At 34.4% G+C, this 24,769-nt stretch overlaps 2 protein-coding genes across 4 annotated transcripts; one reads left to right on the top strand and one right to left on the bottom strand.

The window, feature by feature from the left end:
- Positions 1 to 7,805: 7,805 nt before the first annotated feature.
- On the top strand, positions 7,806 to 11,998 carry LOC142623728 (uncharacterized). Of its 3 annotated transcripts, XM_075797180.1 has the most exons (4): positions 7,806 to 7,966; positions 8,077 to 8,519; positions 9,958 to 10,239; positions 11,584 to 11,998. In XM_075797180.1, the coding sequence occupies exons 2-3, from the start codon at positions 8,121 to 8,123 to the stop codon at positions 10,192 to 10,194; spliced, it is 636 nt and encodes a 211-aa protein (XP_075653295.1). In that variant the 5' UTR covers positions 7,806 to 7,966; positions 8,077 to 8,120; the 3' UTR covers positions 10,195 to 10,239; positions 11,584 to 11,998. The 3 variants fall into 3 exon arrangements, with proteins under 3 accessions (XP_075653295.1, XP_075653293.1, XP_075653294.1); XM_075797178.1 differs by lacking the exon at positions 11,584 to 11,998 and having other exon boundaries at positions 7,840 to 7,966; positions 9,958 to 10,514; XM_075797179.1 differs by lacking the exon at positions 7,806 to 7,966 and having other exon boundaries at positions 7,973 to 8,519.
- Positions 11,999 to 14,602: 2,604 nt separating this feature from the next.
- On the bottom strand, positions 14,603 to 15,911 carry LOC142624916 (uncharacterized). Its single transcript, XM_075798641.1, has 4 exons — positions 15,669 to 15,911; positions 15,431 to 15,519; positions 15,076 to 15,277; positions 14,603 to 14,986 (listed from the first exon to the last, which is right to left on the bottom strand). Exons 1-4 carry the CDS (start codon positions 15,909 to 15,911, stop codon positions 14,603 to 14,605), a joined length of 918 nt encoding a protein of 305 aa, XP_075654756.1.
- Between the last annotated feature and the right edge of the window lie 8,858 nt (positions 15,912 to 24,769).

The following is a 24,769-nucleotide window of genomic DNA, read 5'->3' on the forward strand; positions in this document are numbered from 1 at the left end:
AGTTAGTGACGGCTTTAGAAATTTTTTTAAGATGATCATTTAGAAACTTAAATCAAATAAACTTTAATATAAAAAAACTCGAATGTATTGACATAAAAAAAAATAAAAAATAAAAAGCTTAAATATGTAAAGTTTTAAAATTTCTTTTGATAAGTTGTTCATATTTTGAAATTGTTGTATGGTAGTTTCATTATTAATGTTATCAGCTACATTTTTTTCAATGTACACAACCAAGTAATCATTAAACTACTGATCTCCCATTCAATTACCAACATCTTCCTGTTAAAAAAAAAAACATCTTGCCTAAATAAGTAACAATATAAAAAATAAATGCATTATCATTTTTTATGATATATTCCTACCAATATTTTGTATTCTTTAAACTAATCAGGATTAAATCAATGCAATACTTCACTAATTTCTTTTTTAGAAAAATCATGGCTAAAACCTCTTTGTAAATATACTTTTTTTTATTTTCCCTTGATCATTAGGATAAAAAGATGAGACATTTTCTAATAGCCATAACCTAGGATCTAAAAGAAAATTATTCAAATAAATATGAATTTGCTTTAAAGATGAATTTTGCAATAAAAGTTATTTCTTTATAAGAATTTTGTCCATAGTGCTAACAAAAGAATAAAGAGTAAACTAGAAGTTCATTCAATGTATTCATTTTAAGCATTAAATCATTACATTCATGTTCAATAAAGTATTAAGGCACTATTTTAGTACATATGTGTATGTATAAGATGTACCACATAAATCCAATAAATTATGCTAAAGACAAAAGCAAGCACTAACCAACTAGCTATTTGGAAAATATGCAACTTTAAAATTTTTTTAAAAACATAGCGATTTAAAAATATATCTTTTGAAAAAAACAATTTAAAATATCATAATTAAACATATAATTTGGGCTTTTAGGCTAATTTGTTTGTATGGATAATTTTTTAAAAATGCTACGTCTACAACATTTTTACAACAAATTCAATGTGGCAATTGTTACTAGTTCTAATTTACCTATCACTAGAATTGGTTTTTTGTCCACTGATAACAATCTGCCACTTAGAAATTGTTGTAAAATATTGTGAAAATGTTGTGAATATAACATTTTTCGCAATATTTTGGTTCAATCTTCAACAAACCAAAATTTTGGAGAGGCCAAATTTTATTTTTAATGGGCTTAAATTTTTATTTAAAATGTTCAAGTTTATTTTTAGGGTGGTCAAGTTTTTTTCTAGGGTGATCTACAACACATTTTAATTGAAAATTCCTTTTTTTTTTTTGGTATAAAAATTATTTTTTCCAAGTTTAGATGGTCCTGTGAGGCTGTGACCACCCTAAAATATACATAGCACCGCCCTAAAGTGTACATAGTGCCGCCCCACTGAAAGTGGTAGGATTATTTTGCTCTCTCAAGTAGGGGTGGCAATTCGTGTTCGCGTGTCGGGTTCGTGTCGTGTCAAGTCATGAGTATTTGACTACATAGGTCAACACTAACCCGACCTGTTTATTAAACGGGTCAAGATTTCTCAACCCTAACATGACCCATTTATTAAACGGGTCAGTCGTGTCGACCTGTTTATCAGATTTTATCAAAATGAAAAATAAAAATTAATGAAAAAACAAACAAATAAATATTTTTAATATAAAATTCAGAACTAACGAGTAACTGCACCACAAATAATCATTCAAAATTAAAACATATCCCAATATCACAAATAATCAATCACAATATGTCAAAGAAAATAAATCACAACAACTAATAAGTTTATATACCTAGAGTTTGAAGGGTATATTGGTAAAATATCATTTAATTAAACGGGTCAGACGGGTCAAACAGGTTCTATGTGTTCAACACTAACCCAACCCATTTATTAAACGGGTTAGTCGTGTCAACCCGAATATGACACGAACCCGTTAAGCCTCAACCCATAACCTGCTAATTTCGTGTCGTGTCATGTCGGGTTCGCGGGTCGTGTCAAATTTTGCCACCCCTACTCTCAAGGTCAGAGGTTAGGTATATAATTTGTTTGGGTAAGTTACACTTTAAACCCTATAAATTAAAGAAGTTTTCTAATTAAATTCCACATTTTTCGTAAATTCAAATTAAACCATATCAATGATGTTTTAATTCAAATCATTAACTTCTCACGGGTAATTCTGTAAATGAAAAAAATGCCAAACAATGTAGATAAGGAAATATGAATTTAATTTGTTTAAACATTTTTCGAAAAAAAAAACAAATGTAAAATAGATGTATGGCTTGATGTTTAAAATTGTAGAGTTAATTTTCGTAAAACTGTCCAAATTTAAAATGTAATTAATTACTTCAATTCTTAAGCTGAAGGTTTTTATGGAGAAAAAAAGAGGAACTCACATGTTGGTTTCTTGTCTTGTTTACTGGCCGTAATTGTTAAGGTTTTAAACATGATAAATTCGAACCCACGGTCATTTTCAAAGGATTAGAGGTTACGTTCTTTGAATATTTGGTAAAGGATGGTGATTCATTCCAGGTAGGCGTTTTGAATGGACATGGAATATTGCAATCTTCCTTAATTACAGTTTGGTCAATATCTGAAGCAACAATGACTAGCTGCACAAGGTTTGCGAGCTATAAGCAAATGACAACGACATCACCATGTGCCGTGTTATGACTCTAATCACACATCCCCACCCAATCAGTACCATAAGCCTATAAGAGATATTTATAATCTAAAAATAAAATAAAATAAATCTTTAGAAAATTAAGACAGATACAAACTTTTTCTAATATAAATAAATACTTCTTATTTATATATGGTAAAAAAGAAAAATAAAACAAAACTTTTTGTGGTTTAAATTTGGTATTTAGTTAGGATCTCTCATTAAGGAATTAATAATGACTTATTTTCTTTTTTCGTTGTTTCTCTTTTGCCCTCATAAGTGTGCATTTAACTCAACTCCTTCTTGAAACTTGAAATTTGATTTGCACATTATCTAAAATTTGATAAAAATATAAACATACTAGTTGAAGTATTGTGTTTTGCACAGTTCTATTCATATACTTGTATAATATCTATATAATTGATTTGAAAAGCATTAAGTAAATGAATAATAATTACTATATAATTTTAAAATTCTCAACTAATGAATTGATGATTAACGATCTTATAATGACATTTGTAACTACATTATAAATAAAGTAAAATTGCAAAGCTCTACACACAACCATGGGCAGGCGCCACACAAACATATATATTATATATGATAATATAATCATTATTAATTTCAGTAATCATAATGATATGGAATTAGGCTATATACTAAAAAAGTATATCATATTATAACAAGACCGATAATGAAATCAAAGTATTAGTTCCACTGTATGAAAGAGAAAAGTTGTGCTTTTTGTCTTGATTAGTTTTTAATGATGATACATATACTTGTAAACAATTAATTCATCATGTTTAGAGTTAGAATGTGTAAAAATTAATTCAAGATGCGCAACCCATAAAGATATTTCATACATAAAGGTATAGATGGTTTCTCAAAAAAAAAAAAAAAAAAAAAAGGTATATTCATAAAATACTTTCTTGAGTGGTTTATTCATAAATACTACTTCCTCCAATTCTGTTAAACATATACCTTTATTAGTTTTAGATATAGAGACAAGAGAGATTAATAATTGGAAACTACCCCATGTGGCGGTTTTCGTATGCTAGATAGGCAGGAGACATCTTTAATTGTGACTTGTGAGCACTGTTGTGATTGATACTATGCTAGTAATTGTAAATAAGGGAAGTTTTGGCTTCTTCCTCAATCTTTTTCACATAGAGCAAAGACAAATGAAAAAACTACACCGTTCTGGTCTAAAAATGTGAATCTTCCACCCTAGATAGATAACTGAAGTACTCAAATATTAAAGCTATTAACTTTAAAAACACAAATTCAATAAATCGAAATTGAAAATAATACCTTGTCCTTGTCCTACTCTTTCTTCTCAGACCTGGGTTGCTTCAAAGGCTTTGCCTTTCCGCCTACAAAACCAAAAAAGAAGCAAAAGAAAATCTCTTTAACTTTTGATTAATTGCACTTTAGTGTAAACGAGATAGAAATCATAGAATAAAATAATATACCCAATCTAGAAAGAAAGTAGCAGTTGTAGAAAGGTGCTTGAGTGTATTCAAAATTGAATACAACCAATCTTTTTTTTTCTTTTTTTTTAAAGAGTTTTAATCTATGACGTTTGCTCATAATGAGTGCTCTTTGTCATCAGAGCATAACACTAATCAGTTTTTGGTGTAAGCGGGGATTGAACCTCAGATCTCTTATTCAACAATCAGAGATTTTACCAATTGAGTTAACCAGAACCTATAAATACACAACCAATCTAAAAAGCATGTTAACTTGTAAGGTACTTTTAATAATTTAATATTATCTGCCACCCAACTCCTTTTTTATTTTGCGTTTCAACTTTATTTATTTATATTTTTGAATAAAAGGATTGATATATATTAATAAAGAAGTACAATAAGCTTAGAATTGCGAGGCATTAGCAGTATCAAGGTCAAGCTTACACGGAATTGATGCACTTATCTGGGCCACGTTTACTCATTTCTTCATTTTTTTTCACCGATCTGCAAATGAAAGACGAGCAAGCTTTATGTTATTGGAATGTCACAGTCAAACCACAAATCTTTAAAAGAAACTCTTCATTTCAAAAAGATCAGTTTTCTTCCTCGTCAACAACAAAAATAATAAGGAAGTGTTTTTTTCTAAACAAAAAAGGGACAGGGGTGACTATTGTGACTCACCTCCTAGGCGTGACCATAACCCTCTTTAGAGAATGTTGAATTGAGTCATAGCTGTACCTTTGGATTATTTTCTTACTCTTTTTTTCTTTCCGTGCAATCTTTTGTGTCTTCCACAATTTCTAAATTCTCTAATCTCTATCCACAATTTCTTAAAAAACTATGTTTATTTTATCCAAAAAGTGTGAAGGGAAAAAATAATTTTATATGACTAAAAAATTAATAAGAACAAATAAATTGTTGTTTCTATCTAAAAAGTTTTTGCAATTTGATGAAATCACTTGCCACGACTTTTTAAGCCTTTACGGTAATTTGATGAAATCATTTAGTACAATCTTGCTTTTAAACCTAACTTTTATGATTTAGAAAAAGTTAGAATTTAAAATAATTATAAATAAAAAAAAGTTCAAATATACCTGGTCCAAACTCATGCTTTTAAGTGTCAACATTTGTAAAAATACAATGCTGGCTCAAGGCATGAGGCAACTAGGAAATCGCCTAAGGCCCCAATAAAAAAAGGCTGCCAAATTTTTACCAATAAAGATATTTTTGTACCAATAAAAGTATTAATTAAGTTCCAAATATTTACCAATAATTAAAAAAGTAGTTTTTTTTTTTATCAAAGAAAAACTAGGAAAAAAAATCTTTTGAGTGAATGTGATAATGACCGTTTGTTTTTCTCAGTTTTAGACTTTAGAATTCATTAATCTTCTACACACAAATTTTGAAAGAACTCTAATCTTCCATTAGTAAATAAATTTATACTCAAATTTTATTTAGAGATATTAAATATAATTTTATTAAAATTTTCAATCACAATTTTTTAGTATTTATTTGCTTCACTCAATTGATAATGTTTATTTAAGTTGTATAGTCATCGAATAATACAATTGATTTGTTTTGACTCATAATTTTTCATCTAAAAAAATAGATTTTAAATAATTGAAAAATAACAAAAGTTAAATAAATTTTTATTAATATTCAAAATATAAGAATATGTCTCACTTAAAATATTCGCCTTAGGCACCGACTAGTTAATCGGGTCCTGTAGAAATATGTACTTGATTGTAAATATCAGCTAACAACACTTGCTCCTCTCATACCCTAATGAAAAAAAAAAGGCTAGATCTACTATTTGCTTTGTCCAAATATAAGCTCATAGAAGTCTAGTAGAGCCATTAAATTCTTCAAAAACCATAATTATATGGCAATACCATTCATCACACATATCCTCTTTTTTCCACCAACCTCACCCACCCCCACCCAAAAAAAAACCCACTTAGAGTATCCACAACAGTGGAGCAAAAAATATAACTATTTGGTACCTACAAAAATCACTTTATCTATTTTACCTCTTTACACCCCGCAGTAATAAAGCTATATTTTTTAACTATTTTATTAAAATAATACAAATAACCCATTAAAATAATAATAATAACATCCACAGGACAAAAAAAAAAAAAACAAACAAACAGCATAGCACAAACCACCACCATGACCACCAGTCCATAGCAGGAAAGAAAAAACCACCAACCCAAATCCTTCATCTTTTTCCTTAACCCAGACCAAACAAAATAAAAAATCAACAATCACAAACAAAATAAAAAATCAACGCAATACACATTGGCGGAACAGATCGGCGATGGAGCTTGGGGTGGGTCAGCGAGCTGGGTCGGCGGAACAGATTGGCGATGAGGGAGCTGGCCGGCGAGTTGAGGGATGAGGGAGTTGGCCGGCAAGCTAGAGAGAAAAAAAAATTGAGGAAGAAAGAAGAAAGAAGATAAGCCGGAGAGAGAGAGAGAGAGAAAATAGGAAATGTTTGATTAATGAGAGAAGTGTAATATATATATTTTTTTAATTTTTAGCTTCAAGCTACAGTACGTAGCCAAAAATAGCTGCGTACTGTAGTTCTAAAGCTACAATTTTTAGCTATACCTCCACTGCTGTAGAGCCATTTTTGTATTTTGATGAAACTAAAATAGTTATATAGCTATTTAACTTTACTGCTGTGAGTGCTTTTATACATATATTGATGGGTAACTAAAAAGTCAATGTCGTCTATTTAGAGTCAACCAAGAAAGTTGTGTTCGTTCAAGAAGAAAAATGTTATCAACTAGAGAAGAGCAAACGGTCCCAAGATGAAGTTAACTAGTAGATTGTCCAAAGGAAAATACCTATACACCATCGATAAACACATAGTAAATTCTAAGGTGTTTTCTACAAACTAAGTAAAATTCTAAGGTGTTTTTTACAAACTAAGTAACTATTACACTACGATTTACTATTTTGAGACATGGGGTGAATTCTTCAAAATTCGATCCACTCTCTTCACTAAGTCCACACTCATTTTCTACTATTAAAGTAACACTTAATAAGTAAACCCACTCCAAACTTTCTATAAAAGGGACCAAGTCTCACTGAACTAAGGTATACACAACTATTCATCCACTTCTCATACTTGAGTTATTGAGACAAATATTGACTTAACCATCGGAGGGTCCTTGGCATGTTCTATCTGGTCACCTTCGATAGTTTTTTCTTCTTTTCATTTATTTTGTGAATGAAAAAACTTAGACACAGTTTCTAAATTCTAAGTATTATACTTTAGCTTTTTTAATTGAATAATTATGTGGTTGAATGCTATAAAAATATTTTGAGATATTTTAAAGGACAATTAAATTCAATCATATAGTTTACTATTTAATGTAACAATATGGTTGAAATTATTTGGAAAATTTAAGTTTTATCCATGTGTAAAAACCACATACATGCACACGAGAGAGAGGTATTTGTGTGTTTCAGCAAGCATTGGACCGTATCAGGCCCAAATAATAAAGATTGTGACTCAAGCCCAAATATAAAGATCAAGACTCTAATTACGTTGACCCATTAGGTATTACACTAGAATGGGCTGGCCTTACAGGCCCATTAGTTGAATATTCCAGAAAAGAAAAGAAAAAATTAAAAAAACCCTAACCCTAAATACTTTTTGGCCCGCACGTGAGAAGCAGCTGACTAAAGAAACGATAATGGAGCGCCGCAACGATCCTATCAACACCCAAAAAAATAAAATAGTACAAATTCTCTCACCAAGACCGTCTGATCTCTCGCCACGTCATCGATCCGCGTGAATTCCCGTCTCAACGGCTCAGATCACACTTACAGAGCTACTGGTAGAACAAACGAAGAAACTCTCTTTCTCTCTCTGTTTTCCCTCCCTGTTTTTTTCCAATTTTCTGAATTTTGATTTCTTATTTAATTTTCTCTTTTTATCTTTCCCTAGAAAATTTCCAACAATTTTCTCGAGAAAACTAAGCTTTTCGTAAGATGAAACTCATGGAGGAGGAGATAGAATTCGAGGAGGAAAAGACAGTTAGGGTTTTGAATGAAGAACAGCAAGGCCTTGAAGGTGATGATGATGAGCTAGAGCTTGGTGATGAAGAAGAGGACGGTGAAGAAGATGATGAGGATGATGATGGAGATGAAGATGACGATGATGATGATGATGGAGATGAAGATGATGACGATGACGACGATGATGATGTGCAGCAAGGTTTACCTTCCTCCCGTGGTCCTCCGGTGCACTCTGTAGATGACGAAGAGGATGATGATGAGGATGATGACGATGAAGACGGTGATGACGACGATGATGATGATGGTGAAGGCGATGATGATGACGACGACGACGATGATGATGCTGAAGGAGACGATGATGAAGGTGAAGAGGTAATGAAATTATTTTTCGTTAATTTTTTTATAAAATTAATTTTTTTTCTACTTAATATTATAGATTTCTCTGTGTGTGTTAAAAGTAGTTTAGATCTGTTTGTTTTTTCGTCTGCTATTTTTTAAAAATTTAAAAAGATAATTTTTTTTTTTTCTTTTATGGATTTTCAATTTTTTCGTTGAGATCTATTTTATGTGTAAATATTTTAAATTTAATGGTAAAAGAAATTTTTTTGTTTTTATTTTTTGTTGTTGTTGTTGTTTTTGTTTTTATTTTTTTGGTTTATGACTATGATACTAGAGCCTTTTGAATTAAATGATATTATTTTTTTTAATAATTTTTTGTAATTAAAATTTTTATCCTGTATAATAATATAGCTAGATCTGTGTAAAAGTAGTTCAGATCTGTTTTATTTTTATTTTTTATTTATCTGTTATTTCAAAAAGTTTTTGACACAATTATACTACTTTCTAGAGAGTTTATATTTTATTTAATTTTATTTTTGTGGATTTCCAATTTGTTCTAGAGATCTATTTTGGCCTTTAATACTTTAATATTTTTATAATGTAAACATTTTAAATTTAATGAAAGAGATTTTTCTGTCTATGAATATATGATACTAGATCTTTCTGTATACCATATTTATATGCTCTATTTTTTGAAGTGATTCAATATTAATGTTATAACCTTGCTTTGTGTTCAGATCTGCAGATCTAAAGCCTTTACTGTCTATATTTTGTAAATTCATTACTATTTACTAGTTTGTTTTTGTTTTAATAAGTAGATTTCATTATGTGTTATTATGAGTTAAATGCTTACTCTTTTGTGCTTTCAAAAAAAAAAAAAAATGGATAATTTGTTCTCTTCCCATTTGAACTGAGTAGCTCATTAATTTTATTTTTTGGCCTCATATTTGATCTTCATGTTCTAGTATATTTTGCAAATTTTAATTGTTTATTCTGTGCTGTAGAGTTCAATTTTGCTGTTTTTCTTGCATCTAGTTTAAATTTCCTCATATATTTCTCTTTGGCCCTTATGCAAGCCATGTATTTTCTTATTGGTACTTCCATTTTCATATGAAATTTTCTCTTAGCTGTTGGATCTGAAAGTTATATTCTTGAAGGAACGCAATCCTTACTTTATTGACTTGGTTGAAGGGATTAACAATCTTTGACCTTTAAAATCTCACATCTCTGAAGAACCCTTTAAAAAGAAAACCACACACGTACCAGGGGTAGTTTGTTGAAAAAATTCAGAACATTAATGTAATTTTCCTCAGTTGTCTGTTTGTATGTTGGTTGGTTTGTGTTGCTATCCACCTCTGCTCTGATATATGTTTTTCTGTCTTTCCCTCTTGTTCAGTTCTTGGTTTATATTTCCTACGTTCTGACTTCTTTTGTGTTCACTTCCTATGACCTTTATGAACTAATCTTATAGGAGGATCTGGGAACTGAGTACCTTGTCAGGCCAGTAGCCCGCCCTGAGGATGAGGAAGATGCTAGTGATTTTGAGCCAGAGGAGAACGGCGGTGAGGAGGAAGAAATCGATGAGGAGGATGAAGACGAAGATGGTGGGAAGGTTGATGTTTCGGCAAAGAGGAAGAGGTCGGATAAAGATGATTCAGATGACGATGATGATGGTGGAGAGGATGACGAGAGACCATCCAAGCGATAGGGTTGGGCCTCTGCTTGGTTTGAGGACTGACCATTGAAAAAATAGGTCAATCTCTATTTCTCTCTTTCTCTAAAAATCCATCTCCTCTTTGTAGAAAAGAAGGATACAATGGTTCATGGTTTCTGTTTTTTTAGTTCTTGTATTATCATGGTAGCAGTATTAGAGTCACAGTCTCTCTGGTTATGCCTAGTTATGTGGGACTTTTAAGAACTATTTCAAAGATCTGGTTTAGGATATCTGTAACTTTATGAATTTAGATAAGATTGTAGACTTTGGAACACTTTTATCTATTAGGTTGATTGCGAGGTTCTTTTGGTGTCCATGTGCTCTAGCTTTTCTGAATCGTTGAATGGCTCTAATATCGTATATGTGATTTTTATTTTCCTTTAATTTTGATCCGTTTGTTTGTTGCTGTTGCTGTTGCTGTTGCTATTTCTGTTATTATTCGTCGGCAATGGTTTGAATTGATAGAGTTCTATCATGGAATGATTGGAGGACACAATTACTGCCTGCTCGTTTACAGTTGATCTTATTTGGATGGATGGTGCAGTGTTTACAAGTATTGCATAGAACATAGATCTAAGTGATATGCTCAAATGGGTGCAGAGAAACAAGCATTGAAGAGATGCTCCTATTTGCAGTACCTGATCATATTCTCAGCCCCGTGGTTTGGTTGGGTGCAAATCTGCATAGTTCTATTTTTAGGGATTTTTTTTTTAATTTAAAATTTTTAGGAATAGCTCTTTCTAAAGTTTTTATCATTCAATCACTGGTCAGTCTTTGATCGTATGGCAACTCCAAAACCACTTTCTATAAGTTGTATCCAATAATTCTATGGCAACGTGTTGTTGGGTGAGGTGGCACTTCCAAAAGGGTAGTAATGGTAATGTACTTAAATAGACAACTGAAAACAATTTTACCCAAATAAACAGAGAAAGAGAGAGATAATTTTTTTCCTGGTAACTTTGAAAGGTAAACGCATTTGTTAATTGCTCTGTGGCAGAGGTTCAACCCGAAAGAGAGAAATATGGGGAATCTAGGTAATGGGCCCCTTGGATGGATGTGCCCTTGGTCATTTGGATTTTGGACATCTCTATTCTCTACAAGACTGCCCGATAGAGATAGAGGGCAGTTGTGTGAGAATTGATTTTACCGTATTGTCCTTATCATACTAGAGCCCCAGGCCCACAACGAGGGCCATTAATGCAAAAATTCGGGGGGTGGGTGGGGGTGGTTTTGTCAATAAATCCCATCGTTTTTTTCCTTTGCCTTTATTGCATTCTTTTTGCTGCTGATCTATTAACTTTATTGCATTTTGTACGCATTAAATTTTGGCTTGAGATAAATACAAAAATGAATTTACTGACTGGATTTGAATTTCTGATACAGATGGCGCTGCTGTGTGAGTCACCGAAATGATAGCATCATGAACCATGAAAGACGCGGATTGATTGATACAGACTGGCAAACAAATGATATCATTTTGCATTGAGCGAATCAAAAAGAAGAGAGAAGATGAAGACAATTCTCTAGTTGATGACATCTGACAGTCGGTAGTAGTTACACCAGTACACGCCACGTCAGCCTGCTAACACTGGGCCTAACATTGGGCTCAAGGTTCACACTCAATTTGCCTAAGGCCATATGTTTAGATCACCTAAGCCCAATACTATTCACGATTGATACGGGTTGAGATTACAACTAATTTGGCATAGAACAAAGTTTCTCATCTCTTCAGACTTCTCATGTATTTCTTTTTTGGGGGTAAATTTTAAAAATCTAATTATGTTTTTTATGTTCTTAACATGGTATTAAATTTCGTTTAAATTGATGTTATTTACTATTTGATCAATTAATTTATTTTTTTATATACTACTTAAGATCACAAAACTTTAAAATTATAACATTTATTTGATGACATAGTAATTAATTTTTGATCATCTTGAAATTTTGCAAGTATTAAGGATGTAATAAGAACATGCAATCTAATGGTTAGATTTTTAAAATTCACACTCAATATAAAGATATATGATGAGTTTGTAAGGTTTCTTTCTAAATTAGTTTGGAGAGAACTTTGGAGAGAAACTTTGTTCATTCGCAATGACCAAATATACGATTGTCACGGTTCTAGTTTATTTTTTATTTTTTTGATAGTACGCGGTTTAGGTTATTAATTTGTATGTCTTTTCACTGTCAAATTTAATTATAGATCTCGAGGATATAATAATAATAATAATAATAATAATTGAAGTTAAAATATTGGGTTTAAAGGTTAAAGTTTGGTTGTCATTACTATGTCACACAATAATATATATATGGGTTGAGTTCAAGTTACATCTGGTGTAACTCTAAGTAATGTTACACCACCCAATAACTTCTTATTAAATTAATATTTTGAAAATCCAACCGTTGAATTACATGTTCTATATGTTATTAACATGTATGCCAATTTTCATATCAATCAGATGCTATTTACGATTTTATCTATAAACTCATATTTTACATATTATTTTAAACTACAAAAATTTGAATTTTAACAATTGATTGATGACATGGCTATTAATCTTTGATTACCTTGAAATTTTGCAAGCATGAAAAATATACGAAGATAATATAATCTAACGGTGGATTTGTCAATATTCACATTCAATTAAAAAATATTGAGTGGTGTAATATTGTTTAGAGTTACACCTGGTGTAACTTGAACCTAACCCTATATATATATATATATATATTTTTTTTTTTATGGGAAGACTAAAACTTTTATTAAGAAAATCAAAAAACAGATACATCTCAGAGAAGAGCTTGCTCTAAAAAGTAAGGAGTTTCTTCCATCCAAGTCGAATAATTCGCAATGTGCTAACAAATGGGCAGGCCTATTGCCCTGCCTTTTCACATGGGAAAATTTGATTCTATCAAAGGCCCACAAGACATCAACATACCCCGTACTACAGAAGCTATCATGGATGGTGGAGTAGAGAAGCCACAGAGTGCATTGTAAATCACCAGAGAATCACCTTCAAGGATGAAGTCTTGGACATCCACATCTCGCGCAAACTCCAGACCCATTTCAAATGCCTTAGGCTTCACTTCTAGAGCACTCAAAGGAGCATTGATTTTCCTACTTAGAGCAGCAATAACTTGCCCATAGGAATCTCTGATCATCACTCCCACACAAGCAGATTTTTGAGCCGCGAAGACTGCGCCATCGACGTTAACTTTATATCTCGCCATTGGAGGAGGAGACCACCCAACAACCGGAGGCACCACAGGACTGAAAACCACCTGGTTTGCTTCTTGATACTCCTATAAATATTGGCGAGACCACTGGACCAACGCCTCGACACTCTTCTTTCTTCCGCCATGCCTAACCTCGTTACGATTGAACCACAGCGCCCATGCTAGAATCACCACCAATTTAGTGTTTTTTTTTCCTCATGGGAGTTTGACATTATTATCTGCCATAACAAGTTATGGAAAGAGGTAACTTGAGTCTGAGCAAAATGAAACCGAAGCTTTGTGCATTGCCAGACTTCCTTCGCTTGATTACAAGACCAAAATAAATGGCCCACAGATTCTACGTCCTCCATGTAGTAATCACAACACACATCCAACTAAACTCCCATTTGCGATTGGTTCTCCTTTGTTGGTAAAATACCTTTGTAGGCTCTCCAAGCGAAGTGGCGCACCTTATGGGGTACCTGCAACCTCTATAGCATCTTCCATAATCTGCGATTCATGCTTGAATCCGAGCTGGTACCTCTGTTGCTTGAGCGGGACTCCTCCATTGCCAACCTGTAAGCACTCCGAATAGTAAATAAACCATTTGAAGTAGCAGCCCACACAAGTTTATCTTCAGGCAGATGTGAACTTGGTGGAATACTTTTAATCAACTCTGCTTCATGAGGTAGGAAAATGGCATCAATGACTGGATTTTTCCAAGTTGCCAAATCATGAGAAATAAGCTCACTGACCCTGGTTTCAGCATGTAGAAATTGCCTTGGAGAAGTAACTTTGAACGTGGAAGGAGATGGAAGCCACTTATCACCCCACACTCCGATTGAATCACCATTACCCACATTCCAGTATTCCACCGAGTCCCTTTTTTCACCAAATGTTGGGCAGCCATTAAGCTTCTCCATGTGTATGATGGATGTGTGCCGAGAGAGGCATGAATGAAGTCAGTGCATGGAAAATACTTCGCCTTATACACACGACATACTAGTGACTCATGCTGAGTTTGAAGTCTCCACCTCTGTTTGGCAAGTAAAGCCAAATTGAACTGTTTTAATTGGCCAAAGCCCAAACCACCCTCTGCCTTTGAATTACACAACTTATCCCAACTAAGCCATGCCATCTTCCTTTCATCCCCTTTTTTGGCCCCAACCAGAAATTTGAATCATACTAGTCATTTCATTACAAAGAGAATCCGGAATTTTAAAACACCCATTGTGTATGTTGGAATGGCTTGAGCTACAGCTTTTATTAGCACCTCTTTTCCAGCTTTAGATAGCAACTTCTCTTTCCATCCCGCAAGTTTCTTACTAAGTTTCTCCTTTATGGCATTAAAAGAATCCCTCTTATTTTTGCCAACTAAAGATGGAAGGCCTAAATATTTCTCATGCTGTCTTATCACTTGTGCCCCAAGCTTGCTCTTTATCTCTTGTTGAATGCCATCTGGTGTGTTGCTACTAAAAAATAAAGAGGTTTTTGCACGGTTCAGTTGTTGTCCAGAAGCTTCTTCATATACAGTGAGAATTCTCTGTAGGGAATTACACTCTTCAATTGATGCCTTGCAAAAAATGAGACTATCATCAACAAAAAATAATTGAGAAAGTCTACGCCCCCCCCCCCTCGGCAAATTACTAACCCTTCCATCACGCCATCATCCACAGCCTTCTTAATTAGAGAAGAAAGACCTTCAGCACATAAAAGGAAAAGGTATGGTGATAAAGGATCACCCTGACATATACCCCTAGTTGGGGTAATATGCCCTTTTGGTTTCCCATTTATCCTTACTGAATAAGTAACTGTTGTGACACACTGCATGACCAACTTCCTCCATTTCTCATCAAACCCCAACCTATTCATTATTTTTTCCAATCAAATCCATTCCACTCTATCATAGGCCTTACTCATGTCCAATTTCAAAGCCATATTACCCATCTTCCCTCCCTTCTTTTAGTTTATATGGTGCATTGCTTCAAAAGCAACCAACACATTATCAATAATTAACCTTTCATGCACAAAAGCACTTTGGTTATCACTAATAATGGATGGAAGAAATTTCTTCATTCTATTTGCAATAGCTTTTGATGCAAATTCCTAAACACCACATTACATAAACTTATAGGAATATAATCAGTCACCTTCTTTGGTTCCTTAAACTTTGAAATAAGAACAATATGAGTTTCATTAAAATTAGGTGGGGTTAGACCAAGATTAAGAAAATCAAGGATAGTACATGTAACTACCTCTCCAATTTTTGGCCAAAAATGTTGATAAAATAGAGGAGGCATACCGTCTGGCCCTGGCGCCTTAAGAGGGTACATCTGCTTCAATGCCACATTAACTTCATCAACAGTAAACTCCATTGTAAGCTTCTGATTCATACTGGAAGTGACCCTTGGCTGCGCTACTCCTTGTATCTCATCAAAATCTGTCGGGTTACCGGAAGTGAGCAGATCTGTATAATAGTCCACCACAATCTTACCCATTACCTCTTCATCCTCTTGCCATACACCCTGTGCATCCAACAACCCCTCCAGGTGGTTTTTCTTCTACCTTGATGATGCTTTGGCATGAAAAACCCGGTGTTCCTATCTCCAAATTGAAGTCAATTAATTCTGGACCATTGATGCCACATAGTGTCCTCCTTCTCATGCCAACAGTTAAGTTCAATTCTGGTTCTTCTCATATCCTGGATAGTGCTTAGAGAACTCAGCTGCAATTCAAGCCACTCCAAATGTTTTTGTAATCCAACAATCGTCCTACCTACATGCCCGAACTCCATCTTGTTCCAAGCATCCAATCGAGACCTGTAAGCATTTAGACAAGCAACCAATGGGAAATTAGTTGGAGAAACTAAACCTTCGAACCAAGAATCCATGACCACCTCCTCACACCGGGAATCCTTAAGCCACATAGATTCGAATCTAAAAGGCTTTTTGGATTTTTTGGTAATTGTTTTTCTCATAAAACGCAGCACCAAAGGAGAATGATCCGAGGCTGAAGAAGTTAGATGGTACAGACGTGCCATGGGAAATAAACTCACCCAATCAGTTGTAGCAAGAGCTCTATCCAAAGCTCTCTAATTTGAGATCCATCACTCCTTTCATACAACCATGTAAATTTTGAGCCAATAAAACCAATGTCTTTGAGACCACACCAATAAACTGCTTCAACAAAATTTGCCATTTGCTGCCTTAGTCTGTTACTACCCCCTTCCTTCTCAGACATCCCCTTAAGCTCATTAAAATCCCCAATGACTAACCATGGTAATGAAGAAGTAGCACGCAAATGCTTTAGCTTTGCCTATGATTCTAGTCCCTTCCTAGTTTCTGGGTTCCCATAGAAACCCGTTAAATGCCACCATCCCACTCAAAATCCTCCATCCACCTAAGCATCAATATGAGACATAGAGAAAGTTTAGATATCCAGTTTGACATTTTCCTTCCATAACATTGCCAATCCACCTCTTGAACCATTACTCGACACAAATAGACCATGTTTAAAACCACATTTGTCCCGAACCATGACCATACATTCATCATTTGATTTTGTCTCCATTAAGAAGACAATATTGGGATCTTCTCTTCTAACCACCTCTTTCAAGGCATTAACTGACCAGAGGTTCCCTAGCCTCTGGCAGTTCCAACTTAATTGAGTCATTGGACCCAGTGGGGTTGCTTAGCAACCTTCGCCAATCTAAATTTTGATTCCAAAAGCAAACCCAATTGTCTAGCTTCTTCATCAAGTTTGAGTCTTTTCTCCTTCACCCTTAACTCCTTTTCCATCCTTGCCTGGCTTGTGGTTCTTTTAGGTCCGTCTTTCTCAGCATGGCCCTCCTCATTGAAGATTGCATAGGGTTTACTGATTCTAGTCCAGGTTCCTAAATTGTGAGTACCAACAATCATAGGCTCACAGATTGGGCTTGTTTTCATCTGTTGGGCTTTGATTTTACTTCCTGGACCCGAAACATTTTTAGTTTTCTTGCCTGTAGACTTAGAATTCCGACCCGAGTTAAACAACTTATCACAATCCACGTGTACCTCCACTTCCTATGGACAGCTATCCTCATCCATACACAAACTTGGAGACTCCGAAATACCTGGCATGGAATCTAATCCCTTCAAACCCGCAACCCCGTTATCTGAATTCAAATACGATTCCATCTCCAAAATTTCCGAATTTTGAAAGACATTATCCCCATTAATTGCCTCATCAATCTCCTGAAGTACCACCTGAAAATCCTCTTTTGATTGAGGTTGCCCCAAATTTTTCGTGCTCTTTGAACCAACAGCTCTCCCCATGCTATCATCAGAAACCGTCAGCATAGCAAGCTCGAGGGAAGTTGACTGTACCGTGATGCTCTTACTTGTACTCATTCCTTCCTTGTGTGTTGGTTTTGACTTAGGTTTATCGTATCCTTGAACTTCAACAATAGACTTCTTTGACTGGTTGAACTGATTTGCCCTAATCCACGAATCAAATTGCTGCTCCTTGCTTGAGAGTGTACCCCTACTACTGAGCCAGATTGCATAATCCTTATCATTGTGTGTTAAGTGCCCACACCAATAACAAAGATTGGGTAATCTCTCATACATGAAGGACACCCAACCCTCATTATCCTCATCAAAAGCCACTCTTCTTCCACGACAAAGCGGTTTGGAGACATTAATAGCAACTCTTACACGTAGAAAATTACCCCCTCCATTCTGATTCATCCCTTGGCATTATGATCGTACCAAGGGACTGCCCCACGCTTAGAGCAACCTCCTTTGTTGAGTGAGAATAAGGCAGGTTGTGAATCTAAATCCAAAAACAAACTCTATCAAACTGAAGTGCTTCAACAGGAATAGAAGTATTGTAGCGTTGAAATACTACATTAATATGTCTATCAAAGGACCACAGTTCCCCCATAAGAACCTTCTCAATATCTTCTTCCGATTGAAACGCAAAAATTAAACAATTATTACACGCACTCAAAATTGTCCCGTATGCGCCATAAAGGTCTGAAAGTCTTTGCTACCGCTTCGATGTTCGGAGACCAACGAGTTAAAAACTTCGTAGCTAAGACAAAATTCTGCCCTTTTTTTTTATTCTTCAGATCTAGTCTATCCCCTTCTTTCTCCAACAAAGAAAGCTTTCTCCAACTATTTGCTAAATCCTCCATGCCCAAGAAACTAAAACTACTATCCTATTAACACTAACGAAGAGGAAGAGAACCAACGCTACTAGTAATCTAGTTACTATAGGGATGCAGCGTCCTCCTTAAAAAGGAGGGAAACACATTACTATAGTAAAGTAAGGAGGCGGCACCAACCCTTACCCTTATTAACTTTTTCTTTTTAATCATAAATCTTCTTCACTTTAATCAAATATGGTAGCTCATCAGAGTCTGTTTTAATCTCCTAAACAATTAAATTTTTACAATAAAACTCCCGTAACAACAATTAAAACACCTGTAAATTTGATTATCTCCTCAAACTTGGACCCACTATAATCTCTGCCTTTTATAATTAACTAGTTGAGTTTCTGCACGATGTGCGGTGCAGTTTATTATTAATTTTCTTTAATATTTTAATAATTTTTACCAAAAATTTTATAACTTAATTGATTGACACCTCAATTTCCAATAAAAACATTTAGAATTTATATCCCTACACTCAACTATTGATGTATTAAAAAGATATTTCAATAAATTTCATTGTAAAAAATTGTAATATTTAGTTATTTTATATATAGACAAAATAGAAATACACTAGGAGTAGTATAGTGATTTGATCATACAATATATATGTATTTACAAATTAAAAATTGCATGATATAGTAGCTCATATAGATAGGCAAGTTTCATGCCTACTAAATAATGCATATATCTTTCAATTATTATTATTATTATTTTTTATATTCTTGACTGCATGTGTGTTACTAAAATTTTTTTCCTCTTTTTGTTGGACATGGTTTTAATTGTTGCAAAAACAACTAAATTTGAGTAAAAATGCCAAATTTCAAATAAATTGTTTCTCACATAAAAAAAACAATTGTTTCTTATATAAATCTTAGAAAAATGATATTAAAATTTCATTATGTTTAAAATAATTAATATAACAAAATAAACATATTTATTATATTTGTAATCTTTCTAATTACATAGAATACATATTATAGTGTTAGTTCTACACACACCCCACACACATACTCACAGAGGAGTTAGGAAATTTAAAGGATTAAGATTAATTTTATTGAATTCACAAATATTTAATATTTTATGGCTTTTGTGACAATTGTTGTCAAAGTAACTAAACATGAGTAAGAATGTCATATTCTAAATTTATTATTATTTTTCCAACTAAATTTTGTTTTCGACGTCATAGGTTGATAGTTAAAAAAAAAAACTAAAAATTATTTTCTATATAGAGTTTATAAAAATAATCATATAAATTCATGTAATATAAATAATTAATGCACAAAAATAGATAATTAATATATGCATTTACTCTATTGGCTAATTCAATGAATTAATACTTTAATATAAATGCAAACTTTGTTGAAGTAGAAAACTAAATAAAAAGAAGTTCAAAGAATGTGCCACATGACACAATCTCATATTCTCTAACATGAGGTTTTTGAAATTTTATGTAAGATGATTTTAGATAATGTTTACATATATTATAAGAAAAAGTAAGCCAAATTAAAGCAAAGAAACATATAAATTTTAAGATATTAAAAATTAGTTAAGTAGTATTATTGCATATTTGTAGTCTTCTCAAGGTAAGATTAATTTTTAAAAAAATAATGAAACCAAAAATAAATGCAAAAGAGTAACAGGAACATGAAAATTAACTAATTTGTGTTATTTTTACATATTTCATACCATGAAATAAAAGTATATTCAACTCTCTCACCGTCTTTACTCATCGATAGTGTAACATTAAAACATGATATGGGCAAAACTCAGTTGTAGACTAGCCACACCACGACAATTAGAGGCATTCCATGCAGCTTTGGAATGTCATAATATGGTGGATTTAGGCTTCATTGGCTATCTGTTCACTTGGAACAATAAACGACTAGGGGCTGCCAACGCCAAGGAACGGTTAGATAGAGCGGTTGCGAACCAGGTGTGGCGGTCTAAATTTCCTAGAACTATAGTAACCCATATTGTCTCGCATACTTCGAATCATCTCCCTCTGATTCTCCAGAACCAGGTACCTCCAAAACATAGCCATAAGGGAAGACGTGGTTTTAAGTTTAAAGAAGATTGGTTGCTTTGGGATGATTGTGAGAAGGTGATTTAGGAAGCTTGGGCTAATAGTGTAGGGTGTAATTCGGCCTTAGAAACAGTCAGTAAGAAGTTAGTGGTTGTGCTTCGGAGTTGCTAGTGTGGGGTGCCTCAAAAACACATCAAGGTACTGAAGAAATAAAAAACTTGTAGAAAAGGATTGAGGTTCTGAACCGGGCTCCACCAACACAACAAAATAAGAGTGATTTTCTTCAGGCTAGTAAGGAGTTGGATGGTTGGCTCAAAAAATAGGAAATTTATTGGGCCCAAAGATCAAGGGTAAATTGGATCAAGCATAATGATAAAAATTCAAAATTTTTTCACTTAAAGGCATCCCAACATAGGCAAAAAAAAAAAAAAAACTTTATCCCAAGAATCATGGACCCACAAGGTTGTTGGGTAGAGGATAGGGAAGATGTGGCAAGTGTGGCAGTACAGTACTTTAACAATATATTCTCCTCAGGCCCGTGTACAAGAATTGTGTGATATGCAACAAACTCTGACCAATGAGTTCAATGTGGAAGAAATAAAAGCATCTTTATTCCAAATGGGACCCACAACGGTGCCTGGACCAAATGGTATGAATGCCCTTTTTTATTAGAAATTTTGGCATATTGTTGGTGATACTGTTGTGTCTGCTGTCCTTGAGTTTCTTAATAATGGTCATATGTTGCTTGCAATAAATCATACCCATATTGTACTCATCCCAAAAATTTAAAAAAACCCTGTGAAGATGTCTGATTATAGACCTATTAGCCTCTGTAATGTAATCTACAAAATTATTGCAAAGGTTTTGGCAAACAGGTTGAAATAGATTTTACCTCATATTATTGCCCCAACACAAAGTGCCTTTGTTCCAAGGAGATTGATCACAGATAATGTGCTGGTGGCTTGTGAAGCCTTACATATGATGCATGGTCGGAAAAAAGGTAAAACAGGGTCACTAGCTTTGAAGTTGGATGTCAGCAAAGCCTATGACAAGGTGGATTGGAGCTTCTTAAGGCGGATCATGCTTAAGTTGGGTTTCCTAGGAGGCTGGGTTGACAAAGTGATAAGCTGTGTTTCCTCAACTTTTTTTTTTCTGTTTTGATTAATGGCAAATCGTATCGTATGATTACTCCTACTAGAGGACTCCGACAGGGAGATCCTTTGTCACCTTACCTATTTCTTTTATATGCAGAAGGTTTCACATCTCTTTTGCAGAATGCAGAACTAGAGGGACATATCCATGGTGTCTCTATTTGTAGGAGAGCCCCGAAAATTTCACACCTCTTGTTCGCAGATGACTCACTATTATTCTGCCAAGCATCTAAAAATGTAACACAAGAAGCCTTGGAGATTTTGAAACTATATGCGGAAGCCTCAAGCCAATGCATAAATATGAAAAAATCTTCAATCTATTTCAGTAGTAATACGTTGCCCCAGCAAAGGGTGCTGATCAAAGCAATGCTTAGAGTAAGTTAGGTAGAGAGGTTTGAATCCTATTTGGGGTTACCAACTTTGGTGGGGCGAAGTAAATACCATACCTTTTCTTTCCTTAAAGATAGAGTGTGGAAAAAGTTACAAGGGTGGAGAGGGAAAATTCTATCACGAGCAGGAAATGAGATTCTAATCAAAGCAGTAGCACAATCGATCCCAACATACACAATGAGTGTCTTTCAGTTGCCTGTGAAGTTATGTGAGGAACTTCAGTCCATGTGTGCGCAGTTTTGGTGGGGGCAGGTAGGAAATGAGGGGAAGATCCATTGGCTAAGCTGGGACAAACTAACTAGACCAAAACCTGAATGAGGGATGGGATTTAAGGACTTACATTAGTTCAATTTAGCAATGCTTGCAAAGCAAGTCTGGAGGTTGATGCAAGACTAGGAGTCACTACTTTTCCAATGCTTTAAAGCTCGATATTTTCCAAGATGCCATTTTTTGAAGGCCACTGATTCGCCTAATAGCTCCTACACGTGGAAGAGCATCATGGCAGCCAAACCTATTATGCAAAGTGGGTCATGCTGGAAGGTAGGTAATGAAGGTCACATACAGGTTCTTAAGGATGCTTGGATCCCCAACCATCCTACAAACAGAGTACTCCATCCGGCACCAAACATTGAAGAAGAGATGATGGTTTCTAAGCTGATAGACTGGGAGTCAAGGGAGTGGGATCGAGATTTCATTTGGTAGAATTTTCATCGTGACGATGCCGACACCATATTGCGTGTACCGTTGAGTTACAGGATTTCTGATATAGTGGTCTGGCTTGGTGAAAAATCAGGTGAGTACTCTGTGAGGTTGGGGTATCATGAGGCATGAAAGGTATGTAGGGGGTTGGACTGGACCGTAAGCTCCAGGGGTGTTGTGGGAGGAAGGGTATGGAAGACTTTGTGGAAACTAAAGGTGCCAAACAAGATTAAAGTTTTTGGTTGGCGAGCTTGCTGCAACATTCTGCCACATGGGTAAATCTGTCAAAGAAGCGGATTATCGAAGACAACCGATGTGAAGTCTACAAGATAGAACTAGAAACTCAAATCCATGCACTATGGAACTGTGTAGTGGCGCAGAACGTTTAGGCTGGTTGCTCGGCTAGATTGCAAAAGTGCCACGTGGGTCAGGATGACATGATACAATTATGGTATGAGTTGATTGCTAGACTCACCTCTAATGAGTTAGAATTGTTTCTTGTGCAGGCTTGGTTAATATGGAACCAAAGAAATGCAATGATCCATGGAACGCACTGCAGGCACCTAGTGTTTTGAACAGAAGGGCAGAAGATTATATGGAGGAATTTAGGAGCGCCCAATCCCGTCTAGCCACAAGTTCCTTAAGCTTGAACCAGATCAGGTGGAGACCACCACCCCTGACTCATTTCAAACTTAACTATGACGTAGCGATTTTCAAGGATGAAGAAGCCTCTGGGTTTGGTGCTATAATACGGAATGACTGTGGAGAAGTTATGACTGCAATTTCAGGCAAAGGACCTCTGATGTCTTGCAGTGAGGAAGCAGAAATTTTCACATGTCGCCATGCGGTGGAGTTTGCGTTGGAGTGTGGCTTTATAGAGATGGTTGTGGAAGGTGACAAGCAGTCGGTCATGTCTGCATTAGAGCTGAAGAGAAGTTTGACGTCATGGGTAGGCCATATTATTCAAGATGTGCTTTGTTTGTTGCATGGCTTTAGATGGTCACAAGTGCAATTTCCTAAAAGGAGTGCCAATACAATAGCCCACCTTTTAGCTAGGCATGCAAAAAATCTGGTACATGATGTTATTTGGATGGAGGAATCTCCTCCACCTGTAATGCAAGCTTTGTATCTTGATGCTATTTCCATTTAATAAGATATGAGGATGTTTCCCTCTTCAAAAAAAAAAAAAAACATGATATGGGCAAATGTGTGTGCATATATCTTATAGTTTACTATATTGGTTAATTTAATGAACTAATACTTTAATATTAATGCAAACTTTGTTGAAATAGAAAACTAAATAAAGAGAAGTTCAAGGAATGCACTATATGACACAGCCTTATACTTTCCAACATGAGGTATTTGATATTTTACATAAGACGGCTTTGGATAATGTTTTACATATATTATAAGAAAAAGTAAACTAAATTAGAGTAAAGAAATATATACATTTTGAAATACTAAAAATTAGTTTCGTAATTTCATTGAATATTTGTAGCATTCTCAAGGTAAGATTAATTTTTTTTTAAATCATGAAACCAAAGATAAATGCAAAAGAGTAACGGGACCATGAAAATCAACTAATTTGTATTGTGTTTACATATTTCATACCATGAAATGAAAGTATGTCCAACTCTCTCATCGTCTTTTACTCATTGATAGTGTGACATTTAAACATGATATGAGCAAGTGTGTGTGCATATACCTTATAGATGATTTAAAATTAAATTATGGTAAAATATGACTTTACATTATGCACCAAATATGCTCTCTACTTATATACCCAAAACAAAAACTACCCAACCAAATTACCCACCCCTAAATCATATTTAAGCCCCTCATTTTAAAAAGAAAAAATTACCCGTAGGAGTTTTGACATCTTGATGATAGTGGGAGACC

Source organism: Castanea sativa, chromosome 2, assembly GCF_040712315.1.
Source record: "Castanea sativa cultivar Marrone di Chiusa Pesio chromosome 2, ASM4071231v1".
Classification (NCBI taxonomy): domain Eukaryota; kingdom Viridiplantae; phylum Streptophyta; class Magnoliopsida; order Fagales; family Fagaceae; genus Castanea; species Castanea sativa.